Here is a 13,706-nt window from a genome sequence, read left to right on the forward strand (position 1 = left end):
TGCACGTGGCCTGTTTTTTTTTTTTTGTTTGTTTTTTTTTTTTTTGGTTGCTGTTGTTTGTTTTTTGTTTTTCTTACAGGTTGTGAATGTCACTGGAATTTCAGTAGGGACTGGCTTAGCCTCGGCTTGTGACACGCTGATGTCTCAGGTGAGAACCCCGCTGCCCACGTGGGTCCTTGAGCTGCGAAGGGAACTACGCACTAGTGTTTGGAGGCCCCTTTAGGCATGGGCAGCAGTTAGAGTGGCTAAATCACATGACGAACACTCCGCCAGCTTAGCTGTGATTCTCGCTGGGCTTTATTCATGTCGGGGGACACTGCACGCAATGGCCCAGCAATGAGTGGGCTTTGCGAGGTGGGGACAAGGACGGGCACAGCAGGAAAGCAAGCAGACATGACCTGCGTGGCACCGGACTCGTCTGGGTAACTTTCCCCAACAGTTTAAAGCAGAGGGGTTCGTTAGCCTGACTTGTTAGGGCTGGAACCTCCACTTTTGGGGAAAACAGTCTGTCTGGGATCCTTCTGCCTCCTTCAAGTTTCTGCTTAGGTATCATTTAGCCCAAGGGACTTGACTTTTGTTGATTGGGTTTGCTCTGGGCCTGTCGTCTGGGCCTGGTACAGAGTGCAGGCAGATCAATGGCTTCTTATGTGTTTAGCAGACAGTTCTGTCCCCCAGCTCCCACCTCCGACTCCCCGCCTGGCCTGTGCAGGGGCTGTGCTTTCCTTGTCCCTTGCTCTGGGCTCCCCTGTATGGAGTGTTCTTTGCACTCCAGGTCCTGACCCCTGCGCTGGACTCAGTCCCCATCAGAGCCCTTTCCATCACTGCCCATCCTGCTGGGCTTAGCCTTTGCTGTGTCTCCTGAGGGCTTTTCCAATAAAACTGCCAAGTGAATGCAAAGCCATCCTTAACTATTGGGCTAGCTCAGCACAGTGGGTGTCTTTCTTCCTCCACCCCCGGTGCTGTGCCTGTCCCCTTTCCAAAGCTCCACTCTGCTCCTTGTGGAGAGCCTCAGTTCCCGAGAGCAGGGAATGATTGTTCCAGAACACACACAGTGCCACAGTGGCAGATGGCTGTCTGGGGCCTGGCAGCCATTCCCCCTCCCTCTCCACCCCTCAGGACCATGGCTGCCAGGGTAGGGGCCCGCTGGAAGCCCAAGGCCCTGGCCCTGATGTTCACTGAAACTTTGTTTTCCCAAGTCCTTTGGAGGCAAGAACCTGAAGCGCGTGGGGGTCATACTCCAAAGGGGCATTCTCATCTTGCTGCTCTGCTGCTTCCCTTGCTGGGCCATCTTCCTCAACACAGAGCGCCTGCTCCTGCTGTTAAGACAGGACCCGGAAGTGGCCAGGTGAGCCTCCGCTCAGAGGGCCGTACCCCCACCTCCTACCCCCAGCAGTAAGTGGCTGACATTCTCGGCGGATCAGCTGGATGTGAGCACTTGGGACCAGAAGCTGTGGCCGTGGCCCCAGAGTGACAGACAGAGGGCCAAGGTAGCATGCACAGGGCGATCTCTGTCCATCATCCCTCCACAATTCTCCCCCCATGGGAGTCCAATGCACAGTTGTCATTACTGTCGTGTTCATGGTTTCATTAAACTTAACACTCTAGGGGGTCTCCGCTCCTGGGCTTGATCTTTCCCAAAGGTTTCCGCATTGCGCTGTGCTCAGCTTGGAGCATGTTTTCCTGTCAGGGGTGTCCCGTCCCCCCCCCCGGAACATGTCTGCTACCACTTCTCCCCACTTAAGTAACTGCTTAGCAGCCTCTGGGTGCTGCTGTTGCAGAGTACAGAAACCCGACTGACTCTGTCTCCCACGTAGGTGTTCAGTTTTAGCTTTTAGGAGATAGCCTTGAGCTTGACCTGAAGGTAGGGTGAAACCACTTCACTGTTGCTGAAAGCTGTCTTGTTGTTCCAGGCTAGCCCAGGTTTATGTGATGATTTGCATCCCTGCTCTTCCTGTAAGTCTCACAGCTTTATTGGTATATGATCATAGAAATAATAATAATAATATTAATAAGTAGTGATTTCCACTGACACATTTTCATACATGTATGTATATAGTACACTTAGATCATACCCATTTTCCTCTCTTTCCTTCTTCTACCTTCCCGTGGCTCCTATGAGCCTTCGCAGCTTCCCCTGTTCTAATCCTCCTTCTCAGTTCTATATATGAGAGAAAAATATGTAGTAATTGTTCTTCTGAGTCTGGCTTTTCACTTAAACGAGGAGTACAAGTTCATCCATTTTCCTAAAGAAGACATGGTTTCAATCTTAGTGAAGGATAATATTCCATTGTCTTATGCAGGCCGAGCTTTCTTTATTCATTTGTCCTCTGATGGTCACTAAAGCTAATTCCATAACGTGTGCTGGTTACTGTCAGCTGTCAGCTGTCAGCCTAAGGAGATTTTGAGTTGCTCCAGCCTCAGGAATGCCTTTGAGGGATTATCTCCATGAGGTTGATTTGAAAGGCCCTACCACCATGGGCAGCATGGCATCATTCCCTAGGCTTGGTTCTTAGGCTGCACAAATGGGAGGAGTTCAACACAAGCACTCATCTCTCTCTGCTTCTGGACTGTGGCTTCAACTGTGACCCGCTGCCTCAAGCTCCTGCTGCACATGAACTCCCTGCTGCGATAGACTGTGCCCTTGAACTGTGAGCCAAAACGAACCCTTCACCCTTACGTTGCCTCTAATTACATTTTATTTATTTTGTGTGCATGCATGTACACTCATGCCGCGACACGTGTGGAGGTCAGGAGACTACCCGTGAGAATCAGTTTTCTCCTTCCACCATATGGGTCCTGGGGAACAGAACTTAGGTTGTCAAGCCCAGTGGGAAACATCTTTACCCACTGAGACATCTTGTCAGATCTTAAATTGCTGTTGACACAATACTTTATCACAGCAACAGGAAAACGACCAGGACCATGACTACTGTGACTAGTGCTGCAGTAATATAGCAATAATGCGGTAATGTAACAATGCTCGTATGTATGTGGGTGACGCAGCCGGGTCCTTGTAAGTAGTTCTGTTTTCGAAATTTTTGAGAGTGTCCAAACTGGTTTCCCGAGAGGTTGTACTAATTTACCTTTCCATAGATTGTGCATGAAGGTTCTTCCTCTCTGCACTCTTTCTGGAATTTATTTTCGTATTTCTGATGAAAACTATCCTGACTTGTTTAAGGTGGAATCTTAACACAGTTCTGATTTGCATTCTTTTGATGGCTAAAGGCATCTGCCACTTTTTATGTATTTGTGGGCCCCCTTCTCTTGAAATTTGTCTATTCAATTCTTTTGCCCAGTTTGTTCATTGTGTTTCCTCTGAGATCTTTCTATGTTCGGGATATTAATCTTCTGTTAGGTTAGTAGCCAGCAAATGTTTTCTTCCATTCCATAAAAAAGTGGCCACTTCTTTATTTTATTGTTTTGCTCTATGTAAGCCATTTTAAATTAATGCAATCCCATTTGACTCCCCCTGTTATTTCTTGGGATTTTGGGGTCCTATTCCAGAAAGTCCTTTCCTTTGCCTTTATCTTGAGGTACGTTCCAAGTGTTTCAGAATTTTAGGGTTTTAACCCATTTTGAGTTGATTTTTATGCAGAGAGGTGGGAGGAGAGAGAGAGAGAGAGAGATTGACTTTTAGTCTTTTATAGTTCTGTGGTCCAGTTTCTGGTTTATTTGTCAGGAGTTAGGTGATAGTATCCTTTTGGGCTGACCTCTGTGTTCTCCACTCCACTGATCTTTGTGTCTGTCTGCGGCCAGCATCTCTGTCACTATGGCTCTGTAATGCAGTTTGTAGTCTGGTATTGTGATTCCTCCAGCATTGCTCTTTTTGCTCAGGATTACTTTGGATATTTTGTGTGCTTTGTGCTTTTAGGGGTATTACTCGATTTCTGTGAAGAATGGGATTTTGATAGGGATTATACTGAATATATAGATGAGCACAATACAAGCCATCTTACCAATGTTGATCCTGTCAACCCAAGAACACAGGAGATCTTTCCATCTTAGTGTCTCCTTCCTGTTTGTTCTTTAGTGGTTTAATTCTGGAGGCCTTTCACCTCCTTGGTTAGGTTTATTATTTGGCATTTATTATTCAAGGCCATTGTAAGAGGGATGATGTTGATTTCTTTTCTAGTCACTGGTGGCATGGAGGAAAGTCATTGATTTTTCTATGCTGATCTTGTGTCCTGCTACTTTGTGGACATTATTTAACAAACCTAAGAGTTTTCTGGTGGAGCTTTGGAATCCTTTAAGTATAAGACAGTGTCATCTGTAAATAGGGATAATTTTCTACTTGTTTTTTTTTTTTTTTTCCTCCTTTCTCTTGCCTTGTTGTTCTGGCTAAGGTTTCAAGCACTATGCTGACTGAAAATAGTGAGAACAGAGACCTTAGGTGTCTTGTAGGGAAAATGCTGTTTGTAATGTGGCATTGAGTTTGGTATTGAGTTATTGCAAGTATTTTGTTTGTTTGGTCGCATCTGTGTTTATCAAGGAAAGAGGTCGGTAGTTTGCTGTGCCCTTTCCTGGCTGTGTAGGATGGCTTTGTGAGTGCTCTTTCCACTTCTGTTTTATGGGACAGTTTGAGGATAGGTTCCGGCATGGAATCCCTTTGGTCCTTGACATTCTGTTTTGCTGGGGAAGCCATTTCAGTCTCATTGCTGATGACTGGATGTTTTTTTTTGTACCTTCTTGATTCAGTTTTGGTAGCTCATGTGTGTCAAGAAACTTACTCATTTCTTCTAGGTCTTCCAGTTTGTTGGAATGTAATTTTTAAAGTATGTCCCAATGATTCCCCCTTTCACCTCTAATATCATTGCTTTGAGTCTTCTTTCTCTCTTTTGGTTAGTTCAGCTAAAGCTCATAAATCTTGTCTCTTTTCTTATATAACCAACTATTTCATTTACTCTTTGTATTCTTTCCATCTCCCCCTTATGAGTCTCAGCTCTGATCTTTGTTGTTTTATTTCTTCTGCTGATTTGGGTTTGGCATATTCTAATTCTTTAAGACCTTGTCAGGTCCTTATTTATGGAGAGGTCTGTTTTTTGTTTGTTTGTTTGTTTTTTGTTGTTGTTGTTTTTTTTCCATAGACAACCATTGCTATTAACATTGATCAACACAAAGACTTCAATATAAAGACATGGAAAAGCAAAAATGGGGGGGGGGACAAAAAAAATTAAAGGAGAAAAATCAAGAAAGAAAATGGAGAAAATTCCTGTAGGATGAACATCTGAGAGATAAAAGTGAGAGAAGGCCAAATCTGATTGACGCTACTAGAACACATGAATATAAAATCAAACACAGGAAAGCAAGCAAGCAAATTGCAGAATGAAGATGAGGCCTGTTCTTCTGGTCTCCAGAGGCTGCAGAGGGCCAGGACTTGGCTATGCTCAGGACTGGCTCACTGGACTTGGAGTCATAAGTCCTTTCAAGGACCAAGCCGGCCAGATCCCGAGTCCAGATCCTTGGACACTCCCAGTGTGAGGCAGCGGCTGGCCAGAGAAATGATCACACTTGAGCTGAACCCATACCTAAGTCTCAGTGGGAAACAGAGCAGGTAGCCAGTGAGGACGCTCAGCTGGTTGTTCTTAGCCCAGGCACTGGGACAAGGCTACTTGGATTTTGGGGAGCCTGGTGCACGGATCCATGCACATATATCCCTGAGGGTCATGCTTACCCTCAGGCCCTTGCACTGGGGCTCTGGGACTGAGCTCCCTGCCTTCTGGGGGCTGGCTCCTGGGCACCAGCAGTTGGGAGGCTACAGGCCATTGCTTCTATCTTGAAGCAGCTCAAGTTTCAAGATTTCTGTCTTCCAACACCTCTTATTCATTACAGTGCTGTTCCTGGTTCCTTATTCCACGGTGCCTCTTCTTATTTTTCTCCTCCTCCTCCTCCTTTTTCTTATTCTTCCTGTCTTGCTATGTAGCCCAGGCTGGCCACCCAAATGCTCAGCTTTCTGAATGTAATGTCACAGACAGTGGGATTCCATGGTTCCTTTTGGTCCCATCAGCAGAATGCTTCAGACAGTCGACAGAATGCTTCAGACATTCAGACAGTTGAAGCTGGGGCTTTTGCCACTTAGAATTTGCTCTTTTCTGCTCTCTGGGAAGTAAATCTTTCAACTGACTGATCCTGGCATTTGTTTAGGATGGATCTGGTTTTCTGGATTTTGATGCCACACAATCAGAAAGGAAGTATCCAAAAAAACAGAACGGAACAGATGATAGAGGGGGGACCCTGAAGTGACTTCCCACAGAGCCATCCAGTCCTTGACAAGGTATCAGAACACAGCTGGAGAGAGCAGTGAAGTCTGAGGAAGGCGACAGCTGGAAGATTCAGGGTAGGACCCAATCTCTCACCCAGCACTGAAATCAGTTGGAGATAGAGCACAGATCTCAAGTATATTGGGAAACTTAGAGTTCCTGAGAAGACCTGGCAAGCCAGGCTCAGGTAAGGGCTCTCCAAGAAGGCAGACAACAGCATAGGAAATGATCCCCTACTTAACAAACGGGACGGCATGGACCGAAAAAGCATCCGCAAAGCAAAGGAAATAGTCATTAGGAGAGGACCTAATCCTTGCCAATTATACATCCCATGTGGGATAAATATTTAGAATATACAAGGAACACCAACATTCAAATATCCCCTGAACCAAAACAGGTTAGTGCATTAAATAAAAGAGAAAATGAAACTGTCCAATAAATATTTGAAAAAGTAGTCGATGTCTTTAGTGGCCTTGGCATTCCATGTTTGCCCAGTGAGACGAGATCTTATCAAGAAACATGTGGCAACAAGTGCTGGCCGGGATGTGGGAGTGTAAACTGGTTTGGTCACCATGGAGACCAGTGTAGAAGTTCCTCAAAAGAGCTAAAAATATATTTACTCCACGATCTCACTGTACCCCTGTGGCTATGTAACTAAAGGACATCTGCATGCCACAGACATGCTTGCATATCTGTGTTTCATGGCTGCCACGATATGGAACTAGCCTGGATGTCTATCAACAGATGGCTGGATAAAAAGGTGAACATGTACACAGTGGAGTTTCGTGGAAGAAAAATGTTAAGAAAAATGAAATTTTGGGGCCAGTGAGATGGGCGCTTCTGCGAAACATGTTCTGAGTTCAGTCCCCAGGAACATGGTGGAAGAGAACCAACTCCTGCCCAGTCATTCTCCGACCTCCTCATGTGTGCTATGGCACATGCGTACACATATATACACAATAGTAAAAATAAATAAATATAAAAAAGAAAATAAATAGAACTGGAGACCATTGTGAAAAGTGAAGTAAATCAGACTCAGAGAAACAAATATTGCATCTTTTCTCTCTTATACAGAATGTATCTATATATGCATGCACATATATACATGTATATGTCTATGTATATTTACATATATAAATGTTTATGTGTTTGGGACACAAAAGTGGAAAGGGAACTATGGGGGGGAGGAAGGTGTCTATAGAGAGGGGGGTTCAGCAAGACAGGATGGTGGCGTCCATGTCATCAAAACAGAAGGTGAAGCCATAGGAGGAAGGGGACAGTGTGTGTGTGTGTGTGTGTGTGTGTGTGTGTCTGTGTGTGTGTATATGTGTGTGTGTGTGAAATGCCAAATAAAGCTCCCCCCCCACACTTTTGGCCAGCATATAGGCCAAAAACTTAATAAAAACTTCAGAACTTGACATGTATGAAAATGTTATAACGAAACCCACTAATTTATAAAATTAGTATTCAAAAGAAGCAGAGCTGGGGCATAGCTCCACAGCAGACATTTACTGAGCACAAAGCCCTGGATTTGATCCACAGAAATGCACAAACAACAACAAAAACCGAGGCTAAGCAAGCGCTTGTGTTTCTCTGTTTAACCCCCCAGGCAGCGTTCCTCTTCCAGCTGCAGACACGGTATTTACAGAGCCAGGTATTCTTTTGTATTTTTACTGCACACTGCTATGGGAAATTTAGGGTAAATGTTTTAAAGGAATTTTCTGTAATAATTTGTTCCTCGTTTCCCTGCAATTCATTTCTGTGACACTCACACACTTTGGAAACACGAGGCCCTATGGTTGTGTGTAAAGGAGAGATGGCCATCCTTTGGATTCTTCTGTCTGGTTCATCTTAGTCTTCCTTATTTCTCTCTGCAGCCTTCGCTTCTAACCCTTCCCTATGCTTGGGGATGGCTGCTGGCTTTGCATCAGGCCTGGGGACCTGGCCCCATTTTTGATACTGACTGGGAGGGTCTAGAGTTATGACAGCTACACTTGGAAGAGGGGGTAGGACACTGCGTGCTGCACGCATGGCAGAAGGGAAGCTGAAGGAGAAGGGGAGGGAGAAGTGTGTGAGCAGAAGCTGAGCTCAGGCCACCTGCAGACAGCTTGCTAGCCTTTAAGCATAAAGGCCTTGTCCCTAAGCCAGAGGAAGTTGCTTGGCTTTGACAGTAGTCGGTTCTGTTTGGTTTAATGTGAAGACAATGTGTCTTTGAGGGCTAGTGAAGTGTAGACATTGAGGACCAGTGAAGTGTAGACAGCACTACACTAGGACTGAGTGTTGGCCGGCCCAATGGATGCCCACCTTTAATGACAATGCTAGACACTCTGTGAGTCAAGGACAGACTGGTGTGCATAAAGAGTAGCCAGGGTTCCATAGTGAGACCTTGTCTCAGAAAGAGCATTGCACACTGTTAAACAAAGGGCTGCCCGGGCATTTTTCTCCACACTTGCTTCGAAGCAAGCATTTCTGGGTACTGTGCATGTAAGAAGATCCTCAACTCAGCACAGCCCTAAGGAGCAGCGGGCTCTGGGCCCCGACACCCCCAAAGCCTGTGTGTTCTTCCTCAAACCGCTCCCTCTTTTTCCCTGATGTTGTGATGAACAAACAAGGCTTTGGAAATGGCCACCACAGCCTCCTGCATGGCTGGGTGAGAAACTGCATCCTTCCCAGCTTTTCTACCAGCCTCATATGGTTTCACCACTGCTACCCATGAGTTTTACTTGGCAACCTAGCTAACTAGCTTTTGAAAATGGTAACGTTTTCCTATCTGTTTGGGAATTTTAGGGCATCATTATGCCCCAAGTTATTGTTGGGATCGCGGCAAATATTATCAACGTGGGCATGAATGCCTTCTTGCTGTATGCCTTGGGCCTCGGAGTGGTGTAAGTGGAAACCCCTCACCCAACAAGACTGCTTGCTGCATGCCCTGGGGCTGGGGAGATTGGAGAGCAGCAGGGACCGAGGCCAGGTAAGCAGGCGCCTAGCAGTCCTAGCTCTGGTGCTCTGCGCGGCAGGTAAGAGCTGGCCACAAGGGCCTACAGGGGAGCAGCTAGTGGCTGCTGCTGGGAGAGGGAGGATGGAGATTAGGCGGAGAGACAGACAGACAGACAAGAGTTGGAAGAAGCACTGTGGAGGCTTCAGTGGTTGAAAAGGTGTTAGTGTTGATAAGCAAGCTGCTGCCCCCTGGAGGCTGAGGTGGGTGACAGGCAGGGGTGGACAGAGGCCTGAAGGCCTGATCAGGGCCTCTGAATTTTAAGTTACTGACACCAATTCCTTCTAGAAGCTTGAGGAGATGAAGACAATAAAAGAAAGAAAGAAGTTAAGGGTATCACAGTAGTGTCCTGATGGTTCTTCCTCACCCTAGCCCAGAGCTAGACTCTGCATATGTGGCAAGAAATCACACCAGCAAATGAAGACTGAACCCCACAATTTGGGTGTGCTTCAGGGCACTGTGGTCTTTGGTTAGTGGGTCATGACTGAATACACACACAGATACACATACACACATATACCAACACATACACACATACATATACAAAACAATTAAAGACGAGGCCATGAATTTGAAAGAGAGCAGGGTGAGGATGGGACACGTGGGAGTGCCTAGGGGAAGAAAAAGAGGGGGAGAATAAAATATAAGTCAAACAAGTTAGTATGTTAGCAAGTAAGGAGAAGGAAACGAAATAGAATATAAAATGGGTTATGTCAACTGTTGTGTGTCTTTGTTGTGGTTTGTTTGGTTCCCATGCGCATGCTAATGTGGGCTCTGAATATCAGTAAAACCGTGACAGCCATCATTAGAGAGTAGGAATGGGTAGGATGAACACAGCAGTACAGAGCTCGCGTAACGTGCACAAGGCCTGGCTCCCATACTGTCTTCCTCATGGCAGAAAGATGGAGGCTGTATCCTGGAAGAAGAGTATGTATATGTGTTTGTATATATGTATACACACATACACACACATACATGACAAAAGGGGAATTCTTGATGGGCCTACAGGATAGGAGCTGGGTAGTCTAACAATGGCCAAACCCACTAATGAGGCAAGATGTTAGATGCCTGAGCCATCCCAAGCTGGCACTGAGGGCTTTGGAGCTCTCTGTGGAGTCACTGGGGTAGGTCCGGGCTGAGGAAGCCTATTTTAGTCAGAGTTTCTATTGCTGAGATAAGGTGCCACAACCAAAGCAACTTGAGGATGAAAGGGTGTATTCTGCTTCCACTTCCATACCATATCATGGGAGGAAGTCAAGGACAGGAGCTGAAGCGAAGGCCGTGGAGCTGATGCAAAGGCCTTTGGGCTGACGCAAAGGCCTTTGAGAACGCTGCTACTCCCTTGCTCTGAAGAGCACTGCTTACCCCTGCTCGGCCTACTCTCTTCTCCTGCCCAGGACCACCTGCTCAGGGCTTGCGTTGACCACAGTGACCCGGGCCCTCAAGTCTGTCATTTGCTCTCAGGATAACCTGGGAGGCATATTCTCACTTAAGAGTCCCCCTTCTCAGAGGTGTCTAGGTTTGTGTCACGTTGACAAAAGCCAGCCCGTACAAAGCTGTAGTCTGATGTCAGGGGGCGATGGTGGCATCTGTGAGCACTTTTGCCCCAAAAGGAAAGGGTGCTTGTAGACACGGGCATGCTTCCTTCCTTCTTTGTGTCTGGACCACCAGCTTGCTGGATGGTATAGCCTTTCTCAGTCAGTGCCCCCTATGGCCACCTTTAGACAAGCCCCACAGAGGCACACCAGTGGGTTTTTTTGTGGTTTGGTTTTTTTTAATCTTTTTTTCATGTTTATTAATTACACTTTATTCACTTTGTATCTCCCCTGTATCATCCCCTGTAGCTCCCTCCCAGTTTTGTTTTCTTTTTAACTGTTCCTAGATGTCATTTAATTTGGTCAGGTTGACAACCGAGAACAGCCATCACCTAGGCCTTGGTCAGAGCGTAGAGGGAGCCCCTCACAGACCAATGGATCAACTTGGTATCACAGAGGCCCAGCTTCCCTATGAGGGGCACCTCAGAGTCAGAATAGTGGAGTTTCCCGGGAGAGTTTGGGATATGGAAAAAGGAGGAGAAAATACAGGGATGGATTAATAAAACGTGAAGCCCCGACAGGAACATGAGATGGAAAAGTCAGCAGGAAGGCACTGAGCTGGCCCAGCATGTCCCTGTGGTGAGAAGGGACTGATGAAGCCCAGTGTTACATTCTATGGAGAACAAACCCGCTCAAATCCTATAAAATAAAACCAGGGCTCGGATGAGCGCTCCAATAGAGAAGTTGGCCGTGCCAGCCCGTTACTAGTCATCAGCTAAGAAATGCTTAGTTGGGCATTGTTGAAGGATGGTAGATTCCAGGAAGGCAATAGAGCTTCAGGCCCTCCAGTGTCACACTGACAGACAGCAGACCCATCTCCACGGAGACAGACGAATCTGTCACACATGGATCCAGCCAGAACACAGAGGAAGACAGCACAGGCGCACTGCAAGCTCACCGCGCCAAGCACGGGCTTCTGGGGGCGGTGTTCTGCCGGTTGGTGTTTGGGAGGACTCACCCAAACTAACCATGGCCTTTTCTCCCGCAGAGGGTCGGCCTGGGCCAACACCACCTCGCAGTTCTTCCTGTCCGCCCTGCTTTTCCTCTACGTGTGGTGGAAAGGAATCCACACCCACACCTGGGGAGGTACGTGGACTGCACGCTGGAGGTTCCCAGGCACAGCTCTGCCCTTTGAGTTGATTTGTCCCATGGACGTTGTTGGGTGGTTTGGTTTTTTTGTTTGTTTATCTTTTAGAAAACCTCAAAATATAGAAAATGTTTGTTGCTGAAAATATAAAAGTTACTAGGGAGAGTGTGTGACTTTGTTTGTGTGGCTACCACAATAGCCCTTTGTTCATAGAACACTTTGGCAGATACAGCTTGAGGTATGCGGTGGATACAGAGTTCCTCCTGCTGTTCGTTAGGTGCCCAGAGTTCCTGTCGAGTGACTGGCTCATCCCACTGATCCCTCCACCACCTGATCCTCGGGAACCAGCTCTTTGCCCGAGTCGCACTTTCGCAGACTCCGCATAGAGAGATCACGCAGTCTTGTCTGCATCCCGTCTTGTCTCCCTTAGCAGGTGCACCCTCCTTTCATCCATGTTGTCACAAACTATTGGATTCCTTCTTTTTAGTAACCTGTTCTCTACTCATTGAACAGCTTTGAGACATGGCTTTCATTAGATAGAACTTCCTTGACGATTACGCCTGTACTGTCGTGTGTGCACGTATGTGCATGTGTGTGCACATGTATGCATGTATGTGCGAGTGGAGGTCAGAGTGTGACATCTAGTGTCTTCATCAATTGCCTTCCATCTTGTTTGAGATCATGCCTCCTGAACCTGGAGCTCCCCAGTTAGGCTACACTGGCTGGCCACCAAGCCCAGGTCTTTCCCTCTGCACCCCCACCCCCACCCCGTGTTGGGATTTCTGAACACTGCCACTCCTACATGGGCCCTGGGGATCTGAACTCTTGTGGGGCAAGCACCTGATTGGTTGATTAATATCCATCTGCAGAGCACATTACAAGACAGCAGCTGACTGTTTCGATGATTTCTTTTCAGAAATGTCTCTCTGAGTCCTTTGTCCCCCCTTTCTGTTATTGAGTTGTATTAAGTTATATATCTTGATTTAAATCCCTTATTGGATAATGGTTTGTAGATTTTTCTTCCATTCTGTGGGTTGCCCTTTTATTTCAGTTTCATGTTGTTCTCTCTGGCTACTTTTTCTAATGTTGCCTGTTCTTTGGTGGCATAGGCAAAAAGTCACTGCCAATCCCAGTACCATAGCCTCTTCCCCTATGATTTTTAAGGTCATACTAGGTCTTGAATCCATATTGAGTTGATTTTTGTGTATGGCATTTTTTAAATCTAAATTTTAAAATCTTATCTAAAATGATCCCACTTCAGTTTGTTCTTTGCCTGCAGAGATCCAGTATTGTCACCACTGCTATTGAAAAGACCACCCTTTCCTGGTTTTATACCCTCAGAACTTTTGGAGATTACTTGACTGTATATGCTGTGTTTGTGGTAGTAGCATACAGTTTGCATCATAGCTTTGAAATATGGTTTGAAGTCAGGATGCTTCCATCTGTCATTTTTCAAGATTGTTTTGGTTCTTCAGCATTGTGTTTCTGTAACCTTTGTGTGTGTGTGTGAGAGAGAGAGAGAGAGAGAGTGAAATGTGAAATGGTATAGGAATTTTGACAGAGACTCTTAGATACTGCTGGGTACTGTGGCCTGTCTTAGGGTTTTTATTGCTTCAACAAAATACCATGCCCAGAAAGCAAGTTGAGGAGGAAAGAGTTTGCTCAGCTTAACACTTCCACATCGCTGTTCACCACCAAAGGAAGTCAGGACAGGAGCTCAAACAGGGCGGGAACAGGAGGCAGGAGCTGAAGCAGAGGCCACAGAGGGGTGC

General features: G+C 46.4%; 1 protein-coding gene across 1 annotated transcript in view; it reads left to right on the top strand.

Moving 5' to 3' along the window:
• The window catches only part of LOC110549801 (multidrug and toxin extrusion protein 2), a 34,421-nt gene that overhangs the window by 4,247 nt on the left and 16,468 nt on the right, over positions 1-13,706 (top strand). Inside the window, exons 3-8 of the mRNA XM_021639185.2 lie at positions 80-148; positions 1,197-1,345; positions 1,911-1,953; positions 7,867-7,911; positions 9,045-9,142; positions 11,836-11,933. Coding sequence (XP_021494860.2) covers positions 80-148; positions 1,197-1,345; positions 1,911-1,953; positions 7,867-7,911; positions 9,045-9,142; positions 11,836-11,933 — 502 coding nt within the window. The remainder of the gene's footprint in view (positions 1-79; positions 149-1,196; positions 1,346-1,910; positions 1,954-7,866; positions 7,912-9,044; positions 9,143-11,835; positions 11,934-13,706) is intronic.

The sequence above is a fragment of the Meriones unguiculatus genome, chromosome 11 (assembly GCF_030254825.1).
Source record: "Meriones unguiculatus strain TT.TT164.6M chromosome 11, Bangor_MerUng_6.1, whole genome shotgun sequence".
NCBI lineage: Eukaryota > Metazoa > Chordata > Mammalia > Rodentia > Muridae > Meriones > Meriones unguiculatus.